This window comes from Pseudophryne corroboree, chromosome 6, assembly GCF_028390025.1.
Source record: "Pseudophryne corroboree isolate aPseCor3 chromosome 6, aPseCor3.hap2, whole genome shotgun sequence".
NCBI lineage: Eukaryota > Metazoa > Chordata > Amphibia > Anura > Myobatrachidae > Pseudophryne > Pseudophryne corroboree.
The window spans coordinates 733,554-757,495 of NC_086449.1; the positions used below are offsets into that span (position 1 = coordinate 733,554).

The 23,942-nt window shown below is 47.4% G+C and overlaps 1 protein-coding gene across 2 annotated transcripts in view; it reads right to left on the reverse strand.

Annotated features, from left to right (window-relative positions):
- The window catches only part of CTDNEP1 (CTD nuclear envelope phosphatase 1), a 52,045-nt gene that overhangs the window by 26,286 nt on the left and 1,817 nt on the right, over positions 1 to 23,942 (reverse strand). For both annotated transcript variants that reach the window (XM_063930656.1, XM_063930655.1), the window contains exons 2-5: positions 6,997 to 7,063; positions 5,938 to 6,056; positions 5,784 to 5,855; positions 5,256 to 5,372 (exon numbers count right to left, since the gene is read on the reverse strand). In XM_063930656.1, the coding sequence (XP_063786726.1) occupies positions 5,256 to 5,372; positions 5,784 to 5,855; positions 5,938 to 6,056; positions 6,997 to 7,063 (375 nt within the window). The remainder of the gene's footprint in view (positions 1 to 5,255; positions 5,373 to 5,783; positions 5,856 to 5,937; positions 6,057 to 6,996; positions 7,064 to 23,942) is intronic.

Sequence of the window (23,942 nt, forward strand, 5' to 3'; positions counted from 1 at the left end):
GTACATGTCCTATATTGTCTACAGCTGTAAGTCACTGTTTTCCTGCTTTGATTATTTGTTTATGTACTCTGTAATTGCGTGCTGCGGATCCCGTGTGTGTGTGTGTCTCTGCCTATCAATCCCGTGCTGGGGAAACTCGACTAGCTCCAAATATATCCCGTGCTGAGGAAACTCGACTAGCTCCAAATATATCCCATGCTGGGAAAACTCGACTAGCTCCAAATATATCCCGTGCTGAGGAAACTCGACTAGCTCCAAATATATCCCGTGCTGGGGAAACTCGACTAGCTCCAAATATATCCCGTGCTGGGGAAACTCGACTAGCTCCAAATATATCCCGTGCTGGGGAAACTCGACTAGCTCCAAATATATCCCGTGCTGGGGAAACTCGACTAGCTCCAAATATATCCCGTGCTGGGGAAACTCGACTAGCTCCAAATATATCCTGTGCTGGGGAAACCCGACTAGCTCCAAATATATCCTGTGCTGGGGAAACCCGACTAGCTCCAAATGTATCCCGTGCTGGGAAACCTGACTAGCTCCATACATATCCCGTGCTGGGGAAACCGGACTAGCTCCATATATATCCCGTGCTGGGGAAACCTGACTAGCTCCAAATATATCCCGTGCTGGGGAAACTCGACTAGCTCCAAAATATATCCCGTGCTGGGAAACCCGACTTGCACCATATATATCCCGTGCTGGGGAAACTCGACTAGCTCCATATATATCCCGTGCTGGGGAAACCGGACTAGCTCCAAATATATCCCGTGCTGAGGAAACTCGACTAGCTCCAAATATATCCCGTGCTGAGGAAACTCGACTAGCTCCAAATACATCCCGTGCTGAGGAAACTCGACTAGCTCCAAATACATCCCGTGCTGGGGAAACTCGACTAGCTCCAAATACATCCCGTGCTGGGGAAACTCGACTAGCTCCAAATACATCCTGTGCTGGGGAAACTCGACTAGCTCCATATATATCCCGTGCTGGGGAAACTCGACTAGCTCCATATACATCCCGTGCTGGGGAAACTCGACTAGCTCCAAATACATCCCGTGCTGGGGAAACTCGACTAGCTCCAAATACATCCCGTGCTGGGGAAACTCGACTAGCTCCAAATACATCCCGTGCTGGGGAAACTCGACTAGCTCCAAATACATCCCGTGCTGGGGAAACTCGACTAGCTCCAAATACATCCCGTGCTGGGGAAACTCGACTAGCTCCATATATATCCCGTGCTGGGGAAACTCTACTAGCTCCATATATATCCCGTGCTGGGGAAACCTGACTAGCTCCAAATATATCCCGTGTTGGGGAAACCTGATTAGCTCCAAATATATCCCGTGCTGAGGAAACTCGACTAGCTCCAAATACATCCCGTGCTGGGGAAACTCGACTAGCTCCAAATACATCCCGTGCTGGGGAAACTCGACTAGCTCCAAATACATCCCGTGCTGGGGAAACTCGACTAGCTCCAAAATATATCCCGTGCTGGGAAACCCGACTTGCACCATATATATCCCGTGCTGGGGAAACTCGACTAGCTCCATATATATCCTGTTCTGGGAAACCCGACTAGCTCCAAATATATCCCGTGCTGGGAAAACTCGACTAGCTCCATATATATCCTGTTCTGGGAAACCCAACTAGCTCCAAATATATCCCGTGCTGGAGAAACACGACTAGCTCCAAATATATCCCGTGATGGGAAAACTCGACTAGCTCCAAATATATCCCGTGCTGAGGAAACTCGACTAGCTCCAAATATATCCCGTGATGGGAAAACTCTACTAGCTCCAAATATATCCCGTGCTGAGGAAACCCGACTAGCTCCAAATATATCCCGTGCTGGGAAAACTCGACTAGCTCCAAATATATCCCGTGATGGGAAAACTCGACTAGCTCCAAATATATCCCGTGCTGAGGAAACTCGACTAGCTCCAAATATATCCCGTGATGGGAAAACTCGACTAGCTCCAAATATATCCCGTGCTGAGGAAACTCGACTAGCTCCAAATATATCCCGTGATGGGAAAACTCGACTAGCTCCAAATATATCCCGTGATGGGAAAACTCGACTAGCTCCAAATATATCCCGTGCTGGGAAAACTCGACTAGCTCCAAATATATCCCGTGATGGGAAAACTCGACTAGCTGCAAATACATCCCGTGCTGAGGAAACCCGACTAGCTCCAAATATATCCCGTGCTGAGGAAACCCGACTAGCTCCAAATATATCCCGTGCTGGGGAAATCCGACTAGCTCCAAATATATCCTATTATGGAGAAACCTGACTAACTCCATATATATCCCGTGCTGGGGAAACACGACCAGCTCCATATATATCCCGTGCTGGGGAAACCCGACTAGCTCCAAATATATCCCGTGCTGGGGAAACCCGACTAGCTCCAAATATATCCTATTATGGAGAAACCTGACTAACTCCATATATATCCCGTGCTGGGGAAACTCGACTAGCTCCATATATATCCCGTGCTGAGGAAACTCGACTAGCTCCATATATATCCCGTGCCGGGAAACCCGACCAGCTCCAAATATATCTCATTATTGGGAAACTCGACTAGCTCCAAATATATCTAGTGTTCACTCTAGGCTGTTTTAGCAGGGCGCCGCGCCCTGCCCGTTTTTTAGCAGGCAAAACCCGCCCTGCCCCTTTTGCGGCGCCCTGCTAGAACAGCCGCCCGCTTCCTGCCCTCCCGGCGTGTATAGATGCCGTGCGCATGCGCGAGGCATCCATTCACGCATTGGGAGAGGGCTGGGGGAAGCACAGCACCGACGGAGGTGCTGGGCACGCCCCCAACAGTGATGTCGCCGTCCACAGACGCTCTCTATAGTAGCGTCTGTGGGCCGCACCGCCCCCTAAAATGGCGTAGGCATGGCCACGCCCCCTAGTTTGCGTGGCCGCGCACCCGTTTCGGACGCGCGCGCAGCGAAGCACATGTGCCCCCGGAGTCCGGCGCCCTGCCCCTTTTCACTCCTAGAGTGAACACTATATATCCCGTGCTGAGGAAACTCGACTAGCTCCATATATATCCCATGATGGGAAAACTCGACTAGCTCCAAATATACCCCGTGCTGAGGAAACCCGACTAGCTCCATATGTATACCATTATGGGGTAATTAGATTAGCTCCATATATATATCCCATTATGGGGAAAAACGACTAGCTCCATATACATACAGTGCCTTGCTCAAGTATTCACCCCCCCTTTGCATTTTTCATGCTTTGTTGCCTCACAACCTGGAATTACAATGGATTGTTTGAAGGTTTGCATCCTTTCATTCACAGAACATGGCTACAACTTTGAAGATTTTTTTTTATTATTGTGAGGCAAACAACAAATAGGACAGAACAACAGAAAACGTCAGTGTGCATAAAACTATTCACCCCCCTACAGTCAGTACTTTGTAGAGCCACCTTTTGCACCAATTACAGCTGCAAGTTGCTTTGGATAAGTCTCTATGAGATTGCCATATCTTGCCACTGGGAATTTTGCCCATTCCTCAAGGAAAAACTGCTCCAGCTCCTTCATGTTGGATGGTTTCCACTTGTGAACAGCAATCTTCAAGTCTGACCACAGATTCTCAATTGGATTGAGATCTGGTCTTTGACTAGGCCATTCCAACACATCTAAATGTTTCCCCTTAAACCACTGGAGTGTTGCTTTAGCAGTATGCTTCAGGTCATTGTCCTGCTGGAAGGTAAACCTCCGTCCCAGTCTCAAATCACAGGCAGACACACAGGTTTTGCTCAAGAATATCCCTGTACTTAGCACCATCCAGCTTTCCCTCGACTCAAAACAGTTTCCAAGTCCCTGCTGCTGAAAAACATCCCCACAGCATGATGCTGCCACCACCATGTTTTGGGGATGGTGTTCTTGGGGTGATGGGATGTTTTGTTTGCGCCAGACATAGCGTTTTCCTTAGTGGCTGAAAAGTTAAATTTTAGTCTCATCTGACCAGAGCACCTTCCTCCATACATTTGGGGAGTCGTCCACAGGCCTTTTGGCAAACTCTAAATGTGCCTTCTTATTTGTAACACTAAGTAATGGCTTTTTTTCTGGCCACTCTTCCATAAAGCCCAGCTCTATGGAGTGTACGGCTTATTGTGGTCACGTGCGCAGATACACCAGTCTCTGCTGTGGAACTCTGCAGCTCCTTCAGGGTTACCTTTGGTCTCTGTGCTGCCTCTCTGATTAATGCCCTCCTTGCCCGGTCTGTGAGTTTTGGAGGGTGGCCCTCTCTTGGCAGGTTTGTTGTGGTACCATGTTCTTTCCATTTGAAGATGAAGGATTTTGATGGTGCTACGGGGAATCACCAGAGATTTGGATATTTTTTTATAACCCAACCCTGACTTGTACTTCTTAACAACTTTGTCCCTGACTTGTTTGGAGAGCTCCTTGGTCTTCATAGTGATGCCTCTTGCTTAGTGGTGTTGCAGCCTCTGGGCCCTCTCAGAAAAGGTGTGTTTATACTGACAGATCATGTGACACTTAGATTGCATACAGGTGGACTTCATTTCACTAATTATGTGACTTCTGAAGGTAATTGGTTGCACCAGAAGTTTTGAGGGGCTTCATAGCAAAGAGGGTGAATACATATGCACATGCCAATTTTAAAATTTTTATTTATAAAAATTATTTTTTTATATAAAAATTTTTTCTCATTTTACTTCACCAACTTAGACTATTTTGTGCAGATCCATCACATAAAATTCAGATAAAAAAAAAATCCACGGGGTGTGAATACTTTAGCAAGGCACTGTGTATGTGTATGTGTAATAGATAGATAAATATATATATATATATATATATATATATATATATATATATCTCTCTCCCGTTATGGGGAAATCCGACAGTCCTCCAGCTTTACAACATTCTCATCTCACCCTAGTTTTGCTGATTTTGAAAGTAGCGCTTGCAGTAACAGAGGGATCAATTCAATTATGGCAGTGCACTTATTCGCAGAGGTGAGACCGTCGCCATTCCCAGCGAGTGCGTGGAGACATTTCCATGATGTGGAACTGAAATCTGGCCACAAGCCTATAGGTCTAGATGAGCCAGCGTCCGGCTGGGCCTGCACTTTCATGGGGCACCATACTGCGGCTTACCGAAGCAGCGTCCTATAAGACGCAGTAATGGGAGCCACGCGTGATACTAGCATGTACATGACAAGTGATTTGTAGTGTAGACACACAGCAGTGACATGACAGAAGCCTCCAGACTCACCTGTCGGTAAAAGCGTCTGCGCAGGACCCCTCGGTTATTATCTAGTTTATCGGCCACAGCAGAACCGTAAATCTCCATACTGGCTGTGAACACCACGAGCTCGTACCACTGGCTGACCTGGAGGAGGAACATTCATTACTGTGTGTACAGAGGAGATATACGCCGGCAGCTCCAGAATTACATACGACCTCAGAAGAAGAACTAGGAGCGATGGATGCCTCTATAGAGAGGTGTAACACTCAATGTGCAGGACAGAGAGCTCTGGGAGTGGGACAATCAATAGGTGTCTCAGCTGATATCACAGCGTTCCTGGACTGTTAGGAGGCCTTGAGGGAACCTCTGGGCTAAGGCATAAATCAGAACCCACCTATATTATAGACAAATTATGTTGAGGCCATCATGAAGACCCCTATACCATAACCTACCAGGGGCAACCCTACACCTTACCCACCCCAAAACTGAGGCAGTAGAGGCACAGATCACCCACTGCAGACACCGTGCCCCACTAACCGGTGGTAGGGAACTCACCACTTCAAGGAAGAAGTCAACATGTGGTCTTTTATGTACAAAGAATCGCACAGGATGTTTATCTATAACGACCTGCAGAGAGAGGAGCATCCATGTTAGTAGGTCGGAGGAGGGTACAGCGAGATGGGGCAACGCAGACACGCATCGCAATGACCTTTAGTATAAAATCAGGAGGTGTTCCTGGACGGACTGTTGGCCGCAATACTCCATCGTGATGGGAGTGGATCAGAGTTTCATCTAAATCCAAAACAAGAACCTTCCTCTTCACTTGATCTGAGGAAATAAAACACAGGGTCAGGACAAGCAAGTACGGCAGGAGCCAGAATATGGGCGGGGACATGAGGGCAGGGGTCAGGGCCAGGAAAGACTGGGACATGAGAGCAGGGGTCATGCCAGGAAAGGCGGGGACATGAGGGCAGGGGTCAGGGCCAGGAAAGACTGGGACATGAGAGCAGGGGTCATGCCAGGAAAGGCGGGGACATGAGGGCAGGGGTCAGGGCCAGGAAAGACTGGGACATGAGGGCAGGGGTCATGCCAGGAAAGGCGGGGACATGAGGGCAGGGGTCAGTGCCAGGAAAGGTGGGAGACAGCAGGGCAGGGGTCATGGCCAGGAAAGGCGGGAGACAGCAGGGCAGGGGTCATGGCCAGGAAAGGCGGGAGACAGCAGGGCAGGGGTCATGGCCAGGAAAGGCGGGAGACAGCAGGGCAGGGGTCATGGCCAGGAAAGGCGGGAGACAGCAGGGCAGGGGTCATGACCAGGAAAGGCGGGAGACAGCAGGGCAGGGGTCATGGCCAGGAAAGGCGGGAGACAGCAGGGCAGGGGTCATGGTCAGGAAAGGCGGGAGACAGCAGGGCAGGGGTCATGGCCAGGAAAGGCGGGAGACAGCAGGGCAGGGGTCATGGCCAGGAAAGGCGGGAGACAGCAGGGCAGGGGTCATGGTCAGGAAAGGCGGGAGACAGCAGGGCAGGGGTCATGGCCAGGAAAGGCGGGAGACAGCAGGGCAGGTGTCATGGTCAGGAAAGGCGGGAGACAGCAGGGCAGGGGTCATGGTCAGGAAAGGCGGGGACATGAGGGCAGGGGTCATGGTCAGGAAAGGCGGGAGACAGCAGGGCAGGGGTCAGGGCCAGGAAAGGTGGGGACAAGAGGGCAGAGGTCAGGGAAGGCGGGAGACAGCAGGGAACAGATGCAGCCACAATCTGGGAAAGCACTTACTGAGCCGGTTCCTGGATGCAGGAGACAGTGGAAGGACGTCGTACCTCACAGTCTGATACTGTATAACCTGGTGATAAAGACAAAGAAATACAGAAAACCTTAACGGTGACGGTCATAAAACTTCAACCTACTGAAATACAGAGCATTCGTTTCCACGTATCACTGAGTTTATGTTATATCAGCTCTCATCATGGGAATATTGGATGCATGTGCGCCAGCAGGCAGCCCCTCCGCTTCTACATCAGTCTGTACTGCGGGCCCGGCACCAGCATCTCCTATACACTGCTTCTAGTGTGTGCTCCGTCTCTCTCAGGGATCCAGATGACCCTATCTGTCCACACTTAGTCCACCCAATACCAACTAGTAGCATCAAGGCTTAGTCAACTCTCCTACTAACACCACCAACCCCAAAGGTCCCGATCCCAATCTACAAAACCCTAGTGACGCGACAAAAAAACAGCCCTTACTCAACTCCAACTGTTACCCTAAACCAGGGGTCTTCAACCTTTAAGACAGTGTGGGCCACATAAAAAAATGAAACGAAGCCGAGGGCCACTAAGCTATACTGCGGTATTTAGAATCTAAATTTTAATTTATGATTGTAATGAGACCTTTTCTAGACTCATAAGACCATAAAAAAGACTTCAAAAGATAATTATTGTAATTTAATGAATGAAACATGGTCTACTTTACCTTTGTTATTATAATAAGTTCATATCAGTGGGAAACTTGGCATTGTTTTTGCTTGGCCAGCTTGTCGATGTTGGCATCAATGTTAGAAGTCGCTATGCGCAGAGTATTCTCAAGATGTTGGTCTGTAAGCACTGAACTGGACTCATACGGCAGTATCACTGGACTGGTGGGTATAATGTGGGCATGCTTTCACAATATTGCTGCTGTCTGTCTGTGATGGGGGGAGGGAGGGTATGATAGCGCCTATGTCAAGACATAGGTGCTATCATACCCTCCCTCCTCCCCATCACAGACAGACAGCAGCATTGTCAAAGCATGCTCCCTGCCATCTCTGCTCTTAATACTTAATACACCCCCTGCTGGGTCCCCCGCCACGCCCCCTGCCCTCAATACTAATTTATTCACTGCCATGCTCAGGCTGCCGCACCCCCGTCCCCGCCGCTCCCGCACGCCGGGTTCCTGCACTGCCCCCTGCCCTCAACACTTATACACTTTTATTCTCCTGCCGCAGCCCCCCCCCCCCCCCCCCGCGCCGGGTCCCCGCCGCACACAGCCATGCTCAGGCTGCATACATGCTGCCGCACCCCCTCCGCTCCCGCCCGCCGGGTTCCCGCACTGCCCCCTGCTCTCAATGGTAACTTGCCGCACCCCCCCCCAGCCGGGTCCCCGCCGCTCTCACCCACCTATTCAACACTGCAGGCGGAGGGAGACACAGGGAGGGAGACACAGTAAGGGTGACCAGACCACTGACCAGCCTAAGAGGAGCTACTCCCCTTCTTCACAGGCAACCAGTGACAGTGCGGGGGAGTCACATGACTCCGGGAAAGGGAAAAAAAAAAAAAATTTTTTTTTTGTGTTCATATGTGCGCTGCGGGCGGGCGCGTTGGCGGGCCATGGAAACCATAGCAGCGGGCCACCTGTGGCCCGCGGGCCATGGGTTGAAGACCCCTGCCCTAAACCAATGTACAACCTGCGAGGAGGAATCTAGCTAAAGGTTTCTTTCACATTATATACATTTTCTAAAGGCTTCTTTAAACCCCGGTGATCGGAACGGAAACGGCAAAAATCCATCACCCATAAAACAGATTTCTGTCTATTTACAAATCCCAAAACTTCATTCATTTCAATGATATTTAAGCGCCACTGAAACAGGAAAACCTCCATCAATGACCATTCCAATTAATGGTCAAACTGCTATGAGACATGAAAATACTGTACTTCCGGCTAATCAGTGTCTCCCAGTCTGACTGCGTAAGGTACAGCCAGTGTAATACCTTTATAATAATTATAATGTAGTCCCATATCCCAGCAGTAACGGAAGATGTATAGGAGATAGGAGCAGTCTCGCGTTTCACACAGATGTACTGTACAGCAGCTACAGTAATAACAGATGTATAGGAGCTGGGAACAGTCTCACGTTACACACAGATGTACTGTACAGCAGCTACAGTAATAACAGAACATGTATAGGAGCTGGGAAAAGTCACACGTTACACACAGATGTACTGTATAGCAGCTATAGTAATAACAGGAGATGTATAGGAGCTGGGAAAAGTCACACGTTACACACAGATGTACTGTACAGCAGCTACAGTAATAACAGAACATGTATAGGAGCTGGGAGCAGTCACACGTTACACACAGATGTACTGTACAGCAGCTACAGTAATAACGGGAGATGTATAGGAGCTGGGAGCAGTCTCTCGTTACACACAGATGTACTGTACAGCCGCTACAGTAATAACGGGAGATGTATAGGAGCTGGGAGCAGTCACACGTTACACACAGATGTACTGTACAGCAGCTACAGTAATAACAGAACATGTATAGGAGCTGGGAGCAGTCACACGTTACACACAGATGTACTGTACAGCAGCTACAGTAATAACAGAACATGTATAGGAGCTGAGAACAGTCACACGTTACACATAGATGTACTGTACAGCCGCTACAGTAATAACGGAAGATGTATAGGAGCTGGAAGCAGTCACACGTTACACACAGATGTACTGTACAGCCGCTACAGTAATAATGGGAGATGTATAGTAGATGGGAGCAGTCACACGTTACACACAGATGTACTGTACAGCCGCTACAGTAATAACAGAACATGTATAGGAGCTGGGAGCAGTCACACGTTACACACAGATGTACTGTACAGCCGCTACAGTAATAATGGGAGATGTATAGTAGATGGGAGCAGTCACACGTTACACACAGATGTACCGTACAGCCGCTACAGTAATAACAGAACATGTATAGGAGCTGCGAGCAGTCACACGTTACACACAGATGTACTGTACAGCCGCTACAGTAATAATGGGAGATGTATAGTAGATGGGAGCAGTCACACGTTACACACAGATGTACTGTACAGCAGCTACAGTAATAACAGAACATGTATAGGAGCTGGGAGCAATCACATGTTACAAAGAACGGTACTGTACAGCAGCTACTGTAATAACAGAACATGTATAGGAGATGGGAGCAGTCTCACGTTACACACAACGGTACAGTACAGCAGCTACAGTTATAACAGAACATGTATAGGACATGGGAGCAGTCTCACGTTACACACAACGGTACAGTACAGCAGCTACAGTAATAACAGAACATGTATAGGACATGGGAGCAGTCTCACGTTACACACAGATGTAATGTACAGCCGATACAGTAATAACAGAACAAGTATAGGAGATGGGAGCAGTCTCGCGTTGCACGCAGATGTACTGTATAGCCGCTACAGTAATACATGTATAGAAGCTGGGAGCAGTCACACGTTACACACAACGGTACTGTACAGCAGCTACTGTAATAACAGAACATGTATAGGAGCTGGGAGCAGTCTCACGTTACACACAGATGTACTGTACAGCAGCTACAGTAATAACGGGAGATGTATAGGAGCTGGGAACAGTCACACGTAACACACAGATGTACTGTACAGCAGCTACAGTAATAACGGGAGATGTATAGGAGCTGGGAGCAGTCTCATGTTACACACAGATGTACTGTACAGCCGCTACAGTAATAACGGGAGATGTATAGGAGCTGGGAGTAGTCTCACATTACACACAGATGTACTGTACAGCAGCTACAGTAATAACTGGAGATGTATAGGAGCTGGAAGCAGTCTCACGTTACACACAGATGTACTGTACAGCAGCTACAGTAATAACGGGAGATGTATGGGAGATGGGAGCAGTCACACGTTACACACAGATGTACTGTACAGCAGCCATAGTAATAACGGAAGATGTATAGGAGCTGGGAACAGTCTCATGTTACACACAGATGTACTGTACAGCAGCTATAGTAATAACAGGAGATGTATAGGAGCTGGGAACAGTCTCATGTTACACACAGATGTACTGTACAGCAGCTATAGTAATAACGGAAGATGTATAGGAGATAGGAGCAGTCACACGTTACACACAGATGTACTGTACAGCAGCTACAGTAATAACGGGAGATGTATAGGAGATAGGAGCAGTCACACGTTACACACAGATGTACTGTACAGCAGCTACAGTAATAACAGGAGATGTATAGGAGCTGGGAACAGTCTCACGTTACACACAGATGTACTGTACAGCAGCTACAGTAATAACGGGAGATGTATAGGAGCTGGGAACAGTCACACGTTACACACAGATGTACTGTACAGCAGCTACAGTAATAACGGGAGATGTATAGGAGCTGGGAGCAGTATCACATTACACACAGATGTACTGTACAGCAGCTACAGTAATAACGGGAGATGTATAGGAGCTGGGAACAGTCTCATGTTACACGCAGATGTACTGTACAGCAGCTACAGTAATAACAGGAGATGTATAGGAGCTGGGAACAGTCTCACGTTACACACAGATGTACTGTACAGCAGCTACAGTAATAACGGGAGATGTATAGGAGATGGGAACAGTCACACGTTACACGCAGATATACTGTACAGCAGCTACAGTAATAACAGAACATGTATAGGAGCTGGGAGCAGTCTCACGTTACACGCATATGTACTGTACAGCAGCTACAGTAATAACGGGAGATGTATAGGAGCTGGGAGCAGTCTCACGTTACACACAGATGTACTGTACAGCAGCTACAGTAATAACGGGAGATGTATAGGAGCTGGGAACAGTCACACGTTACACACAGATGTACTGTACAGCAGCTACAGTAATAACGGGAGATGTATAGGAGCTGGGAGCAGTATCACATTACACACAGATGTACTGTACAGCAGCTACAGTAATAACGGGAGATGTATAGGAGCTGGGAGCAGTCTCGCATTACACACAGATGTACTGTACAGCAGCTACAGTAATAACGGGAGATGTATAGGAGCTGGGAGCAGTCTCGCATTACACACAGATGTACTGTACAGCAGCTACAGTAATAACGGGAGATGTATAGGAGCTGGGAACAGTCACACGTTACACACAGATGTACTGTACAGCAGCTACAGTAATAACGGGAGATGTATAGGAGCTGGGAGCAGTCTCGCATTACACACAGATGTACTCTACATCAGCTACAGTAATAACAGGAGATGTATAGGAACTGGGAACAGTCTCATGTTACACGCAGATGTACTGTACAGCAGCTATAGTAATAACAGGAGATGTATAGGAGCTGGGAACAGTCTCATGTTACACGCAGATGTACTGTACAGCAGCTACAGTAATAACAGGAGATGTATAGGAGCTGGGAACAGTCTCACGTTACACACAGATGTACTGTACAGCAGCTACAGTAATAACAGGAGATGTATAGGAGCTGGGAACAGTCTCACGTTACACACAGATGTACTGTACAGCAGCTACAGTAATAACAGGAGATGTATAGGAGCTGGGAACAGTCACACGTTACACACAGATGTACTGTACAGCAGCTATAGTAATAACAGGAGATGTATAGGAGCTGGGAACAGTCTCATGTTACACGCAGATGTACTGTACAGCAGCTACAGTAATAACAGGAGATGTATAGGAGCTGGGAACAGTCACACGTTACACGCAGATATACTGTACAGCAGCTACAGTAATAACAGAACATGTATAGGAGCTGGGAGCAGTCTCACGTTACACGCAGATGTACTGTACAGCAGCTACAGTAATAACGGGAGATGTATAGGAGCTGGGAGCAGTCTCATGTTACACGCAGATGTACTGTACAGCAGCTACAGTAATAACAGGAGATGTATAGGAGCTGGGAACAGTCACACGTTACACACAGATGTACTGTACAGCAGCTACAGTAATAACAGGAGATGTATAGGAGCTGGGAACAGTCACACGTTACACACAGATGTACTGTACAGCAGCTACAGTAATAACGGGAGATGTATAGGAGCTGGGAGCAGTATCACATTACACACAGATGTACTGTACAGCAGCTACAGTAATAACGGGAGATGTATAGGAGCTGGGAGCAGTCTCGCATTACACACAGATGTACTGTACAGCAGCTACAGTAATAACAGGAGATGTATAGGAGCTGGGAACAGTCACACGTTACACACAGATGTACTGTACAGCAGCTACAGTAATAACGGGAGATGTATAGGAGATAGGAACAGTCTCATGTTACACACAGATGTACTGTACAGCAGCTATAGTAATAACAGGAGATGTATAGGAGCTGGGAGCAGTCTCATGTTACACGCAGATGTACTGTACAGCAGCTATAGTAATAACGGGAGATGTATAGGAGCTGGGAGCAGTCACACATTACACACAGATGTACTGTACAGCAGCTATAGTAATAACAGGAGATGTATAGGAGCTGGGAACAGTCTCATGTTACACGCAGATGTACTGTACAGCAGCTATAGTAATAACGGGAGATGTATAGTAGATGGGAGCAGTCACACGTTACACACAGATGTACTGTACAGCAGCTATAGTAATAACAGGAGATGTATAGGAGCTGGGAACAGTCACACGTTACACACAGATGTACTGTACAGCAGCTACAGTAATAACAGGAGATGTATAGGAGCTGGGAACAGTCACACGTTACACACAGATGTACTGTACAGCAGCTATAGTAATAACGGAAGATGTATAGGAGCTGGGAGCAGTCACACGTTACACACAGATGTACTGTACAGCAGCTACAGTAATAACAGGAGATGTATAGGAGCTGGGAGCAGTCACACATTACACACAGATGTACTGTACAGCAGCTATAGTAATAACAGGAGATATATAGGAGCTGGGAGCAGTCTCACGTTAACCACAGATGTACTGTACAGCAGCTACAGTAATAACAGGAGATGTATAGGAGCTGGGAACAGTCTCGCATTACACACAGATGTACTGTACAGCAGCTACAGTAATAACAGGAGATGTATAGGAGCTGGGAACAGTCTCGCATTACACACAGATGTACTGTACAGCAGCTACAGTAATAACTGGAGATGTATAGGAGCTGGGAACAGTCTCATGTTACACACAGATGTACTGTACAGCCGCTACAGTAATAACGGGAGATGTATAAGAGCTGGAAGCAGTCTCACGTTACACACAGATGTACTGTACAGCAGCTACAGTAATAACGGGAGATGTATAGGAGCTGGGAACAGTCACACGTTACACACAGATGTACTGTACAGCAGCTACAGTAATAACGGGAGATGTATAGGAGCTGGGAGCAGTCTCGCATTACACACAGATGTACTGTACAGCAGCTACAGTAATAACAGGAGATGTATAGGAGCTGGGAACAGTCTCACGTTACACACAGATGTACTCTACATCAGCTACAGTAATAACAGGAGATGTATAGGAGCTGGGAACAGTCTCATGTTACACGCAGATGTACTGTACAGCAGCTACAGTAATAACAGGAGATGTATAGGAGCTGGGAACAGTCTCACGTTACACACAGATGTACTGTACAGCAGCTATAGTAATAACAGGAGATGTATAGGAGCTGGGAACAGTCTCACGTTACACACAGATGTACTGTACAGCAGCTACAGTAATAACAGGAGATGTATAGGAGATAGGAACAGTCTCACGTTACACACAGATGTACTGTACAGCAGCTATAGTAATAACAGGAGATGTATAGGAGCTGGGAACAGTCTCATGTTACACGCAGATGTACTGTACAGCAGCTACAGTAATAACAGGAGATGTATAGGAGATGGGAACAGTCACACGTTACACGCAGATATACTGTACAGCAGCTACAGTAATAACAGAACATGTATAGGAGCTGGGAGCAGTCTCACGTTACACGCAGATGTACTGTACAGCAGCTACAGTAATAACGGGAGATGTATAGGAGCTGGGAGCAGTCTCACGTTACACACAGATGTACTGTACAGCAGCTACAGTAATAACGGGAGATGTATAGGAGCTGGGAACAGTCACACGTTACACACAGATGTACTGTACAGCAGCTACAGTAATAACGGGAGATGTATAGGAGCTGGGAGCAGTATCACATTACACACAGATGTACTGTACAGCAGCTACAGTAATAACGGGAGATGTATAGGAGCTGGGAGCAGTCTCGCATTACACACAGATGTACTGTACAGCAGCTACAGTAATAACGGGAGATGTATAGGAGCTGGGAGCAGTCTCGCATTACACACAGATGTACTGTACAGCAGCTACAGTAATAACGGGAGATGTATAGGAGCTGGGAACAGTCACACGTTACACACAGATGTACTGTACAGCAGCTACAGTAATAACGGGAGATGTATAGGAGCTGGGAACAGTCTCATGTTACACGCAGATGTACTGTACAGCCGCTACAGTAATAACGGAAGATGTATAGGAGCTGGGAACAGTCTCATGTTACACGCAGATGTACTGTACAGCAGCTACAGTAATAACAGGAGATGTATAGGAGCTGGGAACAGTCTCACGTTACACACAGATGTACTGTACAGCAGCTATAGTAATAACAGGAGATGTATAGGAGCTGGGAACAGTCTCATGTTACACGCAGATGTACTGTACAGCAGCTACAGTAATAACAGGAGATGTATAGGAGCTGGGAACAGTCACACGTTACACGCAGATATACTGTACAGCAGCTACAGTAATAACAGAACATGTATAGGAGCTGGGAGCAGTCTCACGTTACACGCAGATGTACTGTACAGCAGCTACAGTAATAACGGGAGATGTATAGGAGCTGGGAGCAGTCTCATGTTACACGCAGATGTACTGTACAGCAGCTACAGTAATAACAGGAGATGTATAGGAGCTGGGAACAGTCACACGTTACACACAGATGTACTGTACAGCAGCTACAGTAATAACAGGAGATGTATAGGAGCTGGGAACAGTCACACGTTACACACAGATGTACTGTACAGCAGCTACAGTAATAACGGGAGATGTATAGGAGATAGGAACAGTCTCATGTTACACACAGATGTACTGTACAGCAGCTATAGTAATAACAGGAGATGTATAGGAGCTGGGAGCAGTCTCATGTTACACGCAGATGTACTGTACAGCAGCTATAGTAATAACGGGAGATGTATAGGAGCTGGGAGCAGTCACACATTACACACAGATGTACTGTACAGCAGCTATAGTAATAACAGGAGATGTATAGGAGCTGGGAACAGTCTCGCATTACACACAGATGTACTGTACAGCAGCTACAGTAATAACAGGAGATGTATAGGAGCTGGGAACAGTCTCGCATTACACACAGATGTACTGTACAGCAGCTACAGCAATAACAGAACATGTATAGGAGCTGGGAGCAGTCTCACGTTACACACAGATGTACTGTACAGCAGCTACAGTAATAACAGGAGATGTATAGGAGCTGGGAGCAGTCTCACGTTACACACAGATGTACTGTACAGCAGCTACAGTAATAACAGGAGATGTATAGGAGCTGGGAACAGTCTCACGTTACACGCAGATGTACTGTACAGCAGCTATAGTAATAACAGGAGATGTATAGGAGCTGGGAACAGTCTCACGTTACACACAGATGTACTGTACAGCAGCTATAGTAATAACAGATGTATAGGAGCTGGGAACAGTCTCACGTTACACGCAGATGTACTGTACAGCAGCTATAGTAATAACAGGAGATGTACAGGAGCTGGGAGCAGTCTCACGTTACACACAGATGTACTGTACAGCAGCTATAGTAATAACAGGAGATGTATAGGAGCTGGGAGCAGTCACACGTTACACACAGATGTACTGTACAGCAGCTACAGTAATAACAGGAGATGTACAGGAGCTGGGAGCAGTCTCACGTTACACACAGATGTACTGTACAGCAGCTATAGTAATAACAGGAGATGTATAGGAGCTGGGAGCAGTCTCACGTTAACCACAGATGTACTGTACAGCAGCTATAGTAATAACAGGAGATGTATAGGAGCTGGGAACAGTCACACGTTAACCACAGATGTACTGTACAGCAGCTATAGTAATAACAGGAGATGTATAGGAGCTGGGAACAGTCACACGTTACACACAGATGTACTGTACAGCAGCTACAGTAATAACGGGAGATGTATAGGAGCTGGGAGCAGTCACACATTACACACAGATGTACTGTACAGCAGCTATAGTAATAACAGGAGATGTATAGGAGCTGGGAGCAGTCACACGTTACACACAGATGTACTGTACAGCAGCTACAGTAATAACAGGAGATGTATAGGAGCTGGGAACAGTCACACGTTACACACAGATGTACTGTACAGCAGCTACAGTAATAACGGGAGATGTATAGTAGATGGGAGCAGAATCACATTACACACAGATGTACTGTACAGCAGCTATAGTAATAACAGGAGATGTATAGGAGCTGGGAACAGTCACACGTTACACACAGATGTACTGTACAGCAGCTACAGTAATAACAGAACATGTATAGGAGCTGGGAGCAGTCTCTCGTTACACACAGATGTACTGTACAGCAGCTACAGTAATAACAGAACATGTATAGGAGCTGGGAGCAGTCTCTCGTTACACACAGATGTACTGTACAGCAGCTACAGTAATAACAGGAGATGTATAGGAGCTGGGAGCAGTCACACGTTACACACAGATGTACTGTACAGCAGCTACAGTAATAACGGAAGATGTATAGGAGCTGGGAGCAGTCTCACGTTACACACAGATGTACTGTACAGCAGCTACAGTAATAACAGGAGATGTATAGGAGCTGGGAGCAGTCACACATTACACACAGATGTACTGTACAGCAGCTACAGTAATAACGGAAGATGTATAGGAGCTGGGAGCAGTCTCGCATTACACACAGATGTACTGTACAGCAGCTACAGTAATAACAGGAGATGTATAGGAGCTGGGAGCAGTCACACATTACACACAGATGTACTGTACAGCAGCTATAGTAATATAAGGAGATGTATAGGAGCTGGGAGCAGTCTCTCGTTACACACAGATGTACTGTACAGCAGCTATAGTAATAACAGGAGATGTATAGGAGCTGGGAGCAGTCTCACGTTACACACAGATGTACTGTACAGCAGCTACAGTAATAACGGGAGATGTATAGGAGCTGGGAGCAGTCACACGTTACACGCAGATGTACTGTACAGCAGCTACAGTAATAACAGGAGATGTATAGGAGCTGGGAACAGTCTCACGTTACACACAGATGTACTGTACAGCAGCTACAGTAATAACAGGAGATGTATAGGAGCTGGGAACAGTCTCACGTTACACACAGATGTACTGTACAGTTGCCTTAGCAGTATTTTCCACAATCTGTCCTCAAGGCACACTGAACTCCAGGTTTTTAGGATAGCCATAAGGCCCGTACACACTAGGGGATATCACACACGATATCACACATTTTCAGCCTTCTGAGCGACATCGCCCAGTGTGTATGCGGTCCCGCGCATCATTATCGTCTCCCTCCATTGGCTGTGCACGCAGCTCAATCTGACAATATCGTCAGATGCTGCATGCACGGGCCGGCCACAGTGAGTAGATATACAGTATATAGGGAGTACCAGAAGTAGTAATACAGTATACAGGGAGTGTGCAAAGTATTAATATCTATGCTGCAGACCTGTCTCCTCAGGACATACAGGAGGCGGCTCAGAACTACTTGTAATACTAAGTGTGGACCGGACACACTGTCTCCTCATGGTATACAGGAGGAGAACCCTAGGTACATACACAGTATAAAAGGAGTATATATACAGTATACTGGAGTACTGGGAGTAACAACAGCACACAGCAGTAGTAATACAGTACATGGTGGGGGGGGTATAAGTAGAGTACATAGGGGGGTATATACTATGTAGTATACGGATTAACACCACTCATGGTGTAAACCTGTCTCCTAAGGATATGCAGGAGGATTTACACCTGGCGGTGGGGGGGGGGAGTACATATACACAGCACACGGGGGCGGTATATATACACAGCACACGGGGGGCGGTATATATATAGTACATAGGGGGTATATATACAGTAAATAGGGGGTATACATACAGTACACCGGGGGATATATATAAATATACTGTGTATGTATATATCTATATATAAATACAGGACGCAAGGGGGTATATACTATGTACTTGGAGTAACAATAATCACGGTGCGGACCTGTCTTCTCAGGATATACAGGAGGAAGCCCCGGGGTAAGTATGTATGTATGTATGTATGTATGTATGTATGTATACATACATACAGTACACAGGGGGGTATATACACACAGTACATGGGGAGGGGGGATATATACACAGTATACAGGGGGTATGTAGTACTCGGATTAACAATACCCACAGTGCGGACCTGTCTCCTCAGGATATACAGGAAGAAGCCCCGGGGTATATATACACAGTACACAGAAGGGGGGAAAATACTATGTAGTACTCGGAGTAACACTACTCACGGAGCGGACCTGTCCACTCAGAATATACAAGAGGAAGCCCCGGGGTATATATATAGTACACAGGGGGGGGGGGGGGGGTATATACACACAGTACACGGGGAGGGGGGTATATACAGTATAGAGGGGGTATGTAGTACTTGGATTAAATACCCACGGTATGGACCTGTCTCCTCAGGATATAAAGGAGGAAGACCCGGGGTATATATACAGTGTGTGTGTATATATATATATATATATATATATATACACACACACACACACACACACACAGTATACAGTGGCTATATATACAACACAGGGGGTATACATAGTATACAGGGGATATATACATAGTATACAGGGGATAGATAGATATATATATATATTATACAGGGTTTTTTTTTTTACAGTGCACAGGGGGGTATTCATACAGTGCAGTGCACAGGGGGCTACATGCAGTGCACAGGGGGCTACATATAGTCCACAGGGGGGTGTACATATAGTCCACAGGGGGGTGTACATATAGTCCACAGGGGGGTGTATATATAGTCCACAGGGGGGTGTATATATAGTCCACAGGGGGGTGTATATATAGTCCACAGGGGGGTGTATATATAGTCCACAGGGGGGTGTATATATAGTCCACAGGGGGGTGTATATATAGTCCACAGGGGGGTGTATATATAGTCCACAGGGGGGTGTATATATAGTCCACAGGGGGGTGTATATATAGTCCACAGGGGGGGTGTATATATAGTCCACAGGGGGGGGGTGTATATATAGTCCACAGGGGGGTGTATATATAGTCCACAGGGGGGGGTGTATATATAGTCCACAGGGGGGGTGTATATATAGTCCACAGGGGGGGGTGTATATATAGTCCACGGGGGTGGGGGGGGGGGGGGTGGCGTATATATAGTCCACAGGGGGGGGGTATATATAGTCCACGGGGGGTATATATAGTCCACGGGGGGTATATATAGTCCACGGGGGGTATATATAGTCCACGGGGGGTATATATAGTCCACGGGGGGTATATATAGTCCACGGGGGGTATATATAGTCCACGGGGGGTATATATAGTCCACGGGGGGTATATATAGTCCACGGGGGGTATATATAGTCCACAGGGGGGTGTATATAGTCCACAGGGGGGGTGTATATATAGTCCACAGGGGGGGTGTATATATAGTCCACAGGGGGGGTGTATATATAGTCCACAGGGGGGGTGTATATATAGTCCACAGGGGGGGTGTATATATAGTCCACAGGGGGGGGTGTATATATAGTCCACAGGGGGGGGTGTATATATAGTCCACAGGGGGGGTGTATATATAGTCCACAGGGGGGGGGGGTGTATATATAGTCCACAGGGGGGGGTGTATATATAGTCCACAGGGGGGGTGTATATATAGTCCACAGGGGGGGTGTATATATAGTCCACAGGGGGGTGTATATATAGTCCACAGGGGGGGGGGTGTATATATAGTCCACAGGGGGGTGTATATATAGTCCACAGGGGGGTGTATATATAGTCCACAGGGGGGTGTATATATAGTCCACAGGGGGTGTGTGTATATAGTCCACAGGGGGTGTGTGTATATAGTCCACAGGGGGGGGGTGTATATAGTCCACAGGGGGGGGGGTGTATATATAGTCCACAGGGGGGGGGGGGTGTATATATAGTCCACAGGGGGGGGGTGTATATATAGTCCACAGGGGGGGGGTGTATATATAGTCCACAGGGGGGGTGTATATATAGTCCACAGGGGGGGTGTATATATAGTCCACAGGGGGGGTGTATATATAGTCCACAGGGGGGGTGTATATATAGTCCACAGGGGGGGTGTATATATAGTCCACAGGGGGGGTGTATATATAGTCCACAGGGGGGGTGTATATACAGTCCACAGGGGGGGTGTATATACAGTCCACAGGGGGGGTGTATATATAGTCCACAGGGGGGTGTATATATAGTCCACAGGGGGGGTGTATATATAGTCCACAGGGGGGGTGTATATATATAGTCCACAGGGGGGGTGTATATATATAGTCCACAGGGGGGGTGTATATATAGTCCACAGGGGGGGGGTGTATATATAGTCCACAGGGGGGGGGGTGTATATATAGTCCACAGGGGGGGGGGGGTAGATATAGTCCACAGGGGGGGGTGTAGATATAGTCCACAGGGGGGGGGGTGTAGATATAGTCCACAGGGGGGGTGTATATATAGTCCACAGGGGGTGTGTATATATAGTCCACAGGGGGTGTGTGTATATAGTCCACAGGGGGGGGGGGGTATATAGTCCACAGGGGGGGGGGGGGGTATATATAGTCCACAGGGGGGGGTGTATATATAGTCCACAGGGGGGGGGGGGTGTATATATAGTCCACAGGGGGGGTGTATATATAGTCCACAGGGGGGGTGTATATATAGTCCACAGGGGGGGTGTATATACAGTCCACAGGGGGGGTGTATATACAGTCCACAGGGGGGGTGTATATACAGTCCACAGGGGGGGTGTATATACAGTCCACAGGGGGGGTGTATATATAGTCCACAGGGGGGGTGTATATATAGTCCACAGGGGGGGTGTATATATAGTCCACAGGGGGGGGGTATACATAGTCCACAGGGGGGGGGGGTGTATATATATAGTCCACAGGGGGGGTGTATATATAGTCCACAGGGGGGGGGGTGTATATATAGTCCACAGGGGGGTGTAGATATAGTCCACAGGGGGGGGTGTAGATATAGTCCACAGGGGGGGGTGTGTAGATATAGTCCACAGGGGTGTGTGTGTAGATATAGTCCACAGGGGGGGGGTGTAGATATAGTCCACAGGGGGGGGTGTAGATATAGTCCACGGGGGGGGGGGGGGGTGTAGATATAGTCCACGGGGGGGGGGGGGGGTGTAGATATAGTCCACGGGGGGGGGGGGGTGTATATATAGTCCACAGGGGGGTATACACAGTACACAGGGGGTGTATACACAGTACACAGGGGGTGTATACACAGTACACAGGGGGTGTATACACAGTACACAGGGGGTGTATACACAGTACACAGGGGGTGTATACACAGTACACAGGGGGTGTATACACAGTACACAGGGGGTGTATACACAGTACACAGGGGGTGTATACACAGTACACAGGGGGTGTATACACAGTACACAGGGGGTGTATACACAGTACACAGGGGGTGTATACACAGGGGGTATACACAGTACACAGGGGGTATACACAGTACACAGGGGGTATACACAGTACACAGGGGGTATACACAGTACACAGGGGGTATACACAGTACACAGGGGGTATACACAGTACACAGGGGGTATACACAGTACACAGGGGGTATACACAGTACACAGGGGGTATACACAGTACACAGGGGGTATATATAGTACACAGGGGGTATATATAGTACACAGGGGGTATATATAGTACACAGGGGGTATATATAGTACACAGGGGGTATATATAGTACACAGGGGGTATATATAGTACACAGGGGTGTGTATATACAGTACACAGGGGGTATACACAGTACACAGGGGGTATACACAGTACACAGGGGGTATACACAGTACACAGGGGGTATACACAGTACACAGGGGGTATATATAGTATACAGGGGGTATACACAGTACACAGGGGGTGTATATATAGTATACAGGGGGTATATACACAGTATACAGGGGGTATATACACAGTACACAGGGGTGTGTGTATATATATATATATATAGTATACAGGGGGTATATTTAGTATACAGGGGGTATATTTAGTATACAGGGGGTATATTTAGTATACAAGGGGTATATATAGTACACAGGGGGTGTACACAGTGGGTATACACAGTACACAGGGGGTATATATAGTACACAGGGGGTATATATAGTACACAGGGGGTATATATAGTACACGGGGGGTATATATAGTACACGGGGGGTATATATAGTACACGGGGGGTATATATAGTACACAGGGGGTATATATAGTACACAGGGGGTATATATAGTACACAGGGGGTATATATAGTATACAGGGGGTATACACAGTACACAGGGGTGTGTGTATATAGTACACAGGGGGTATACACAGTACACAGGGGGTATACACAGTGCACAGGGGGTATACACAGTGCACAGGGGGTATACACAGTACACAGGGGGTATACACAGTACACAGGGGGTATACACAGTAGGTATACACAGTACACAGGGGGTATACACAGTACACAGGGGGTATACACAGTACACAGGGGGTATACACAGTACACAGGGGGTATACACAGTACACAGGGGGTATACACAGTACACAGGGGGTATACACAGTACACAGGGGGTGTATATATAGTATACAGGGGGTATATACACAGTATA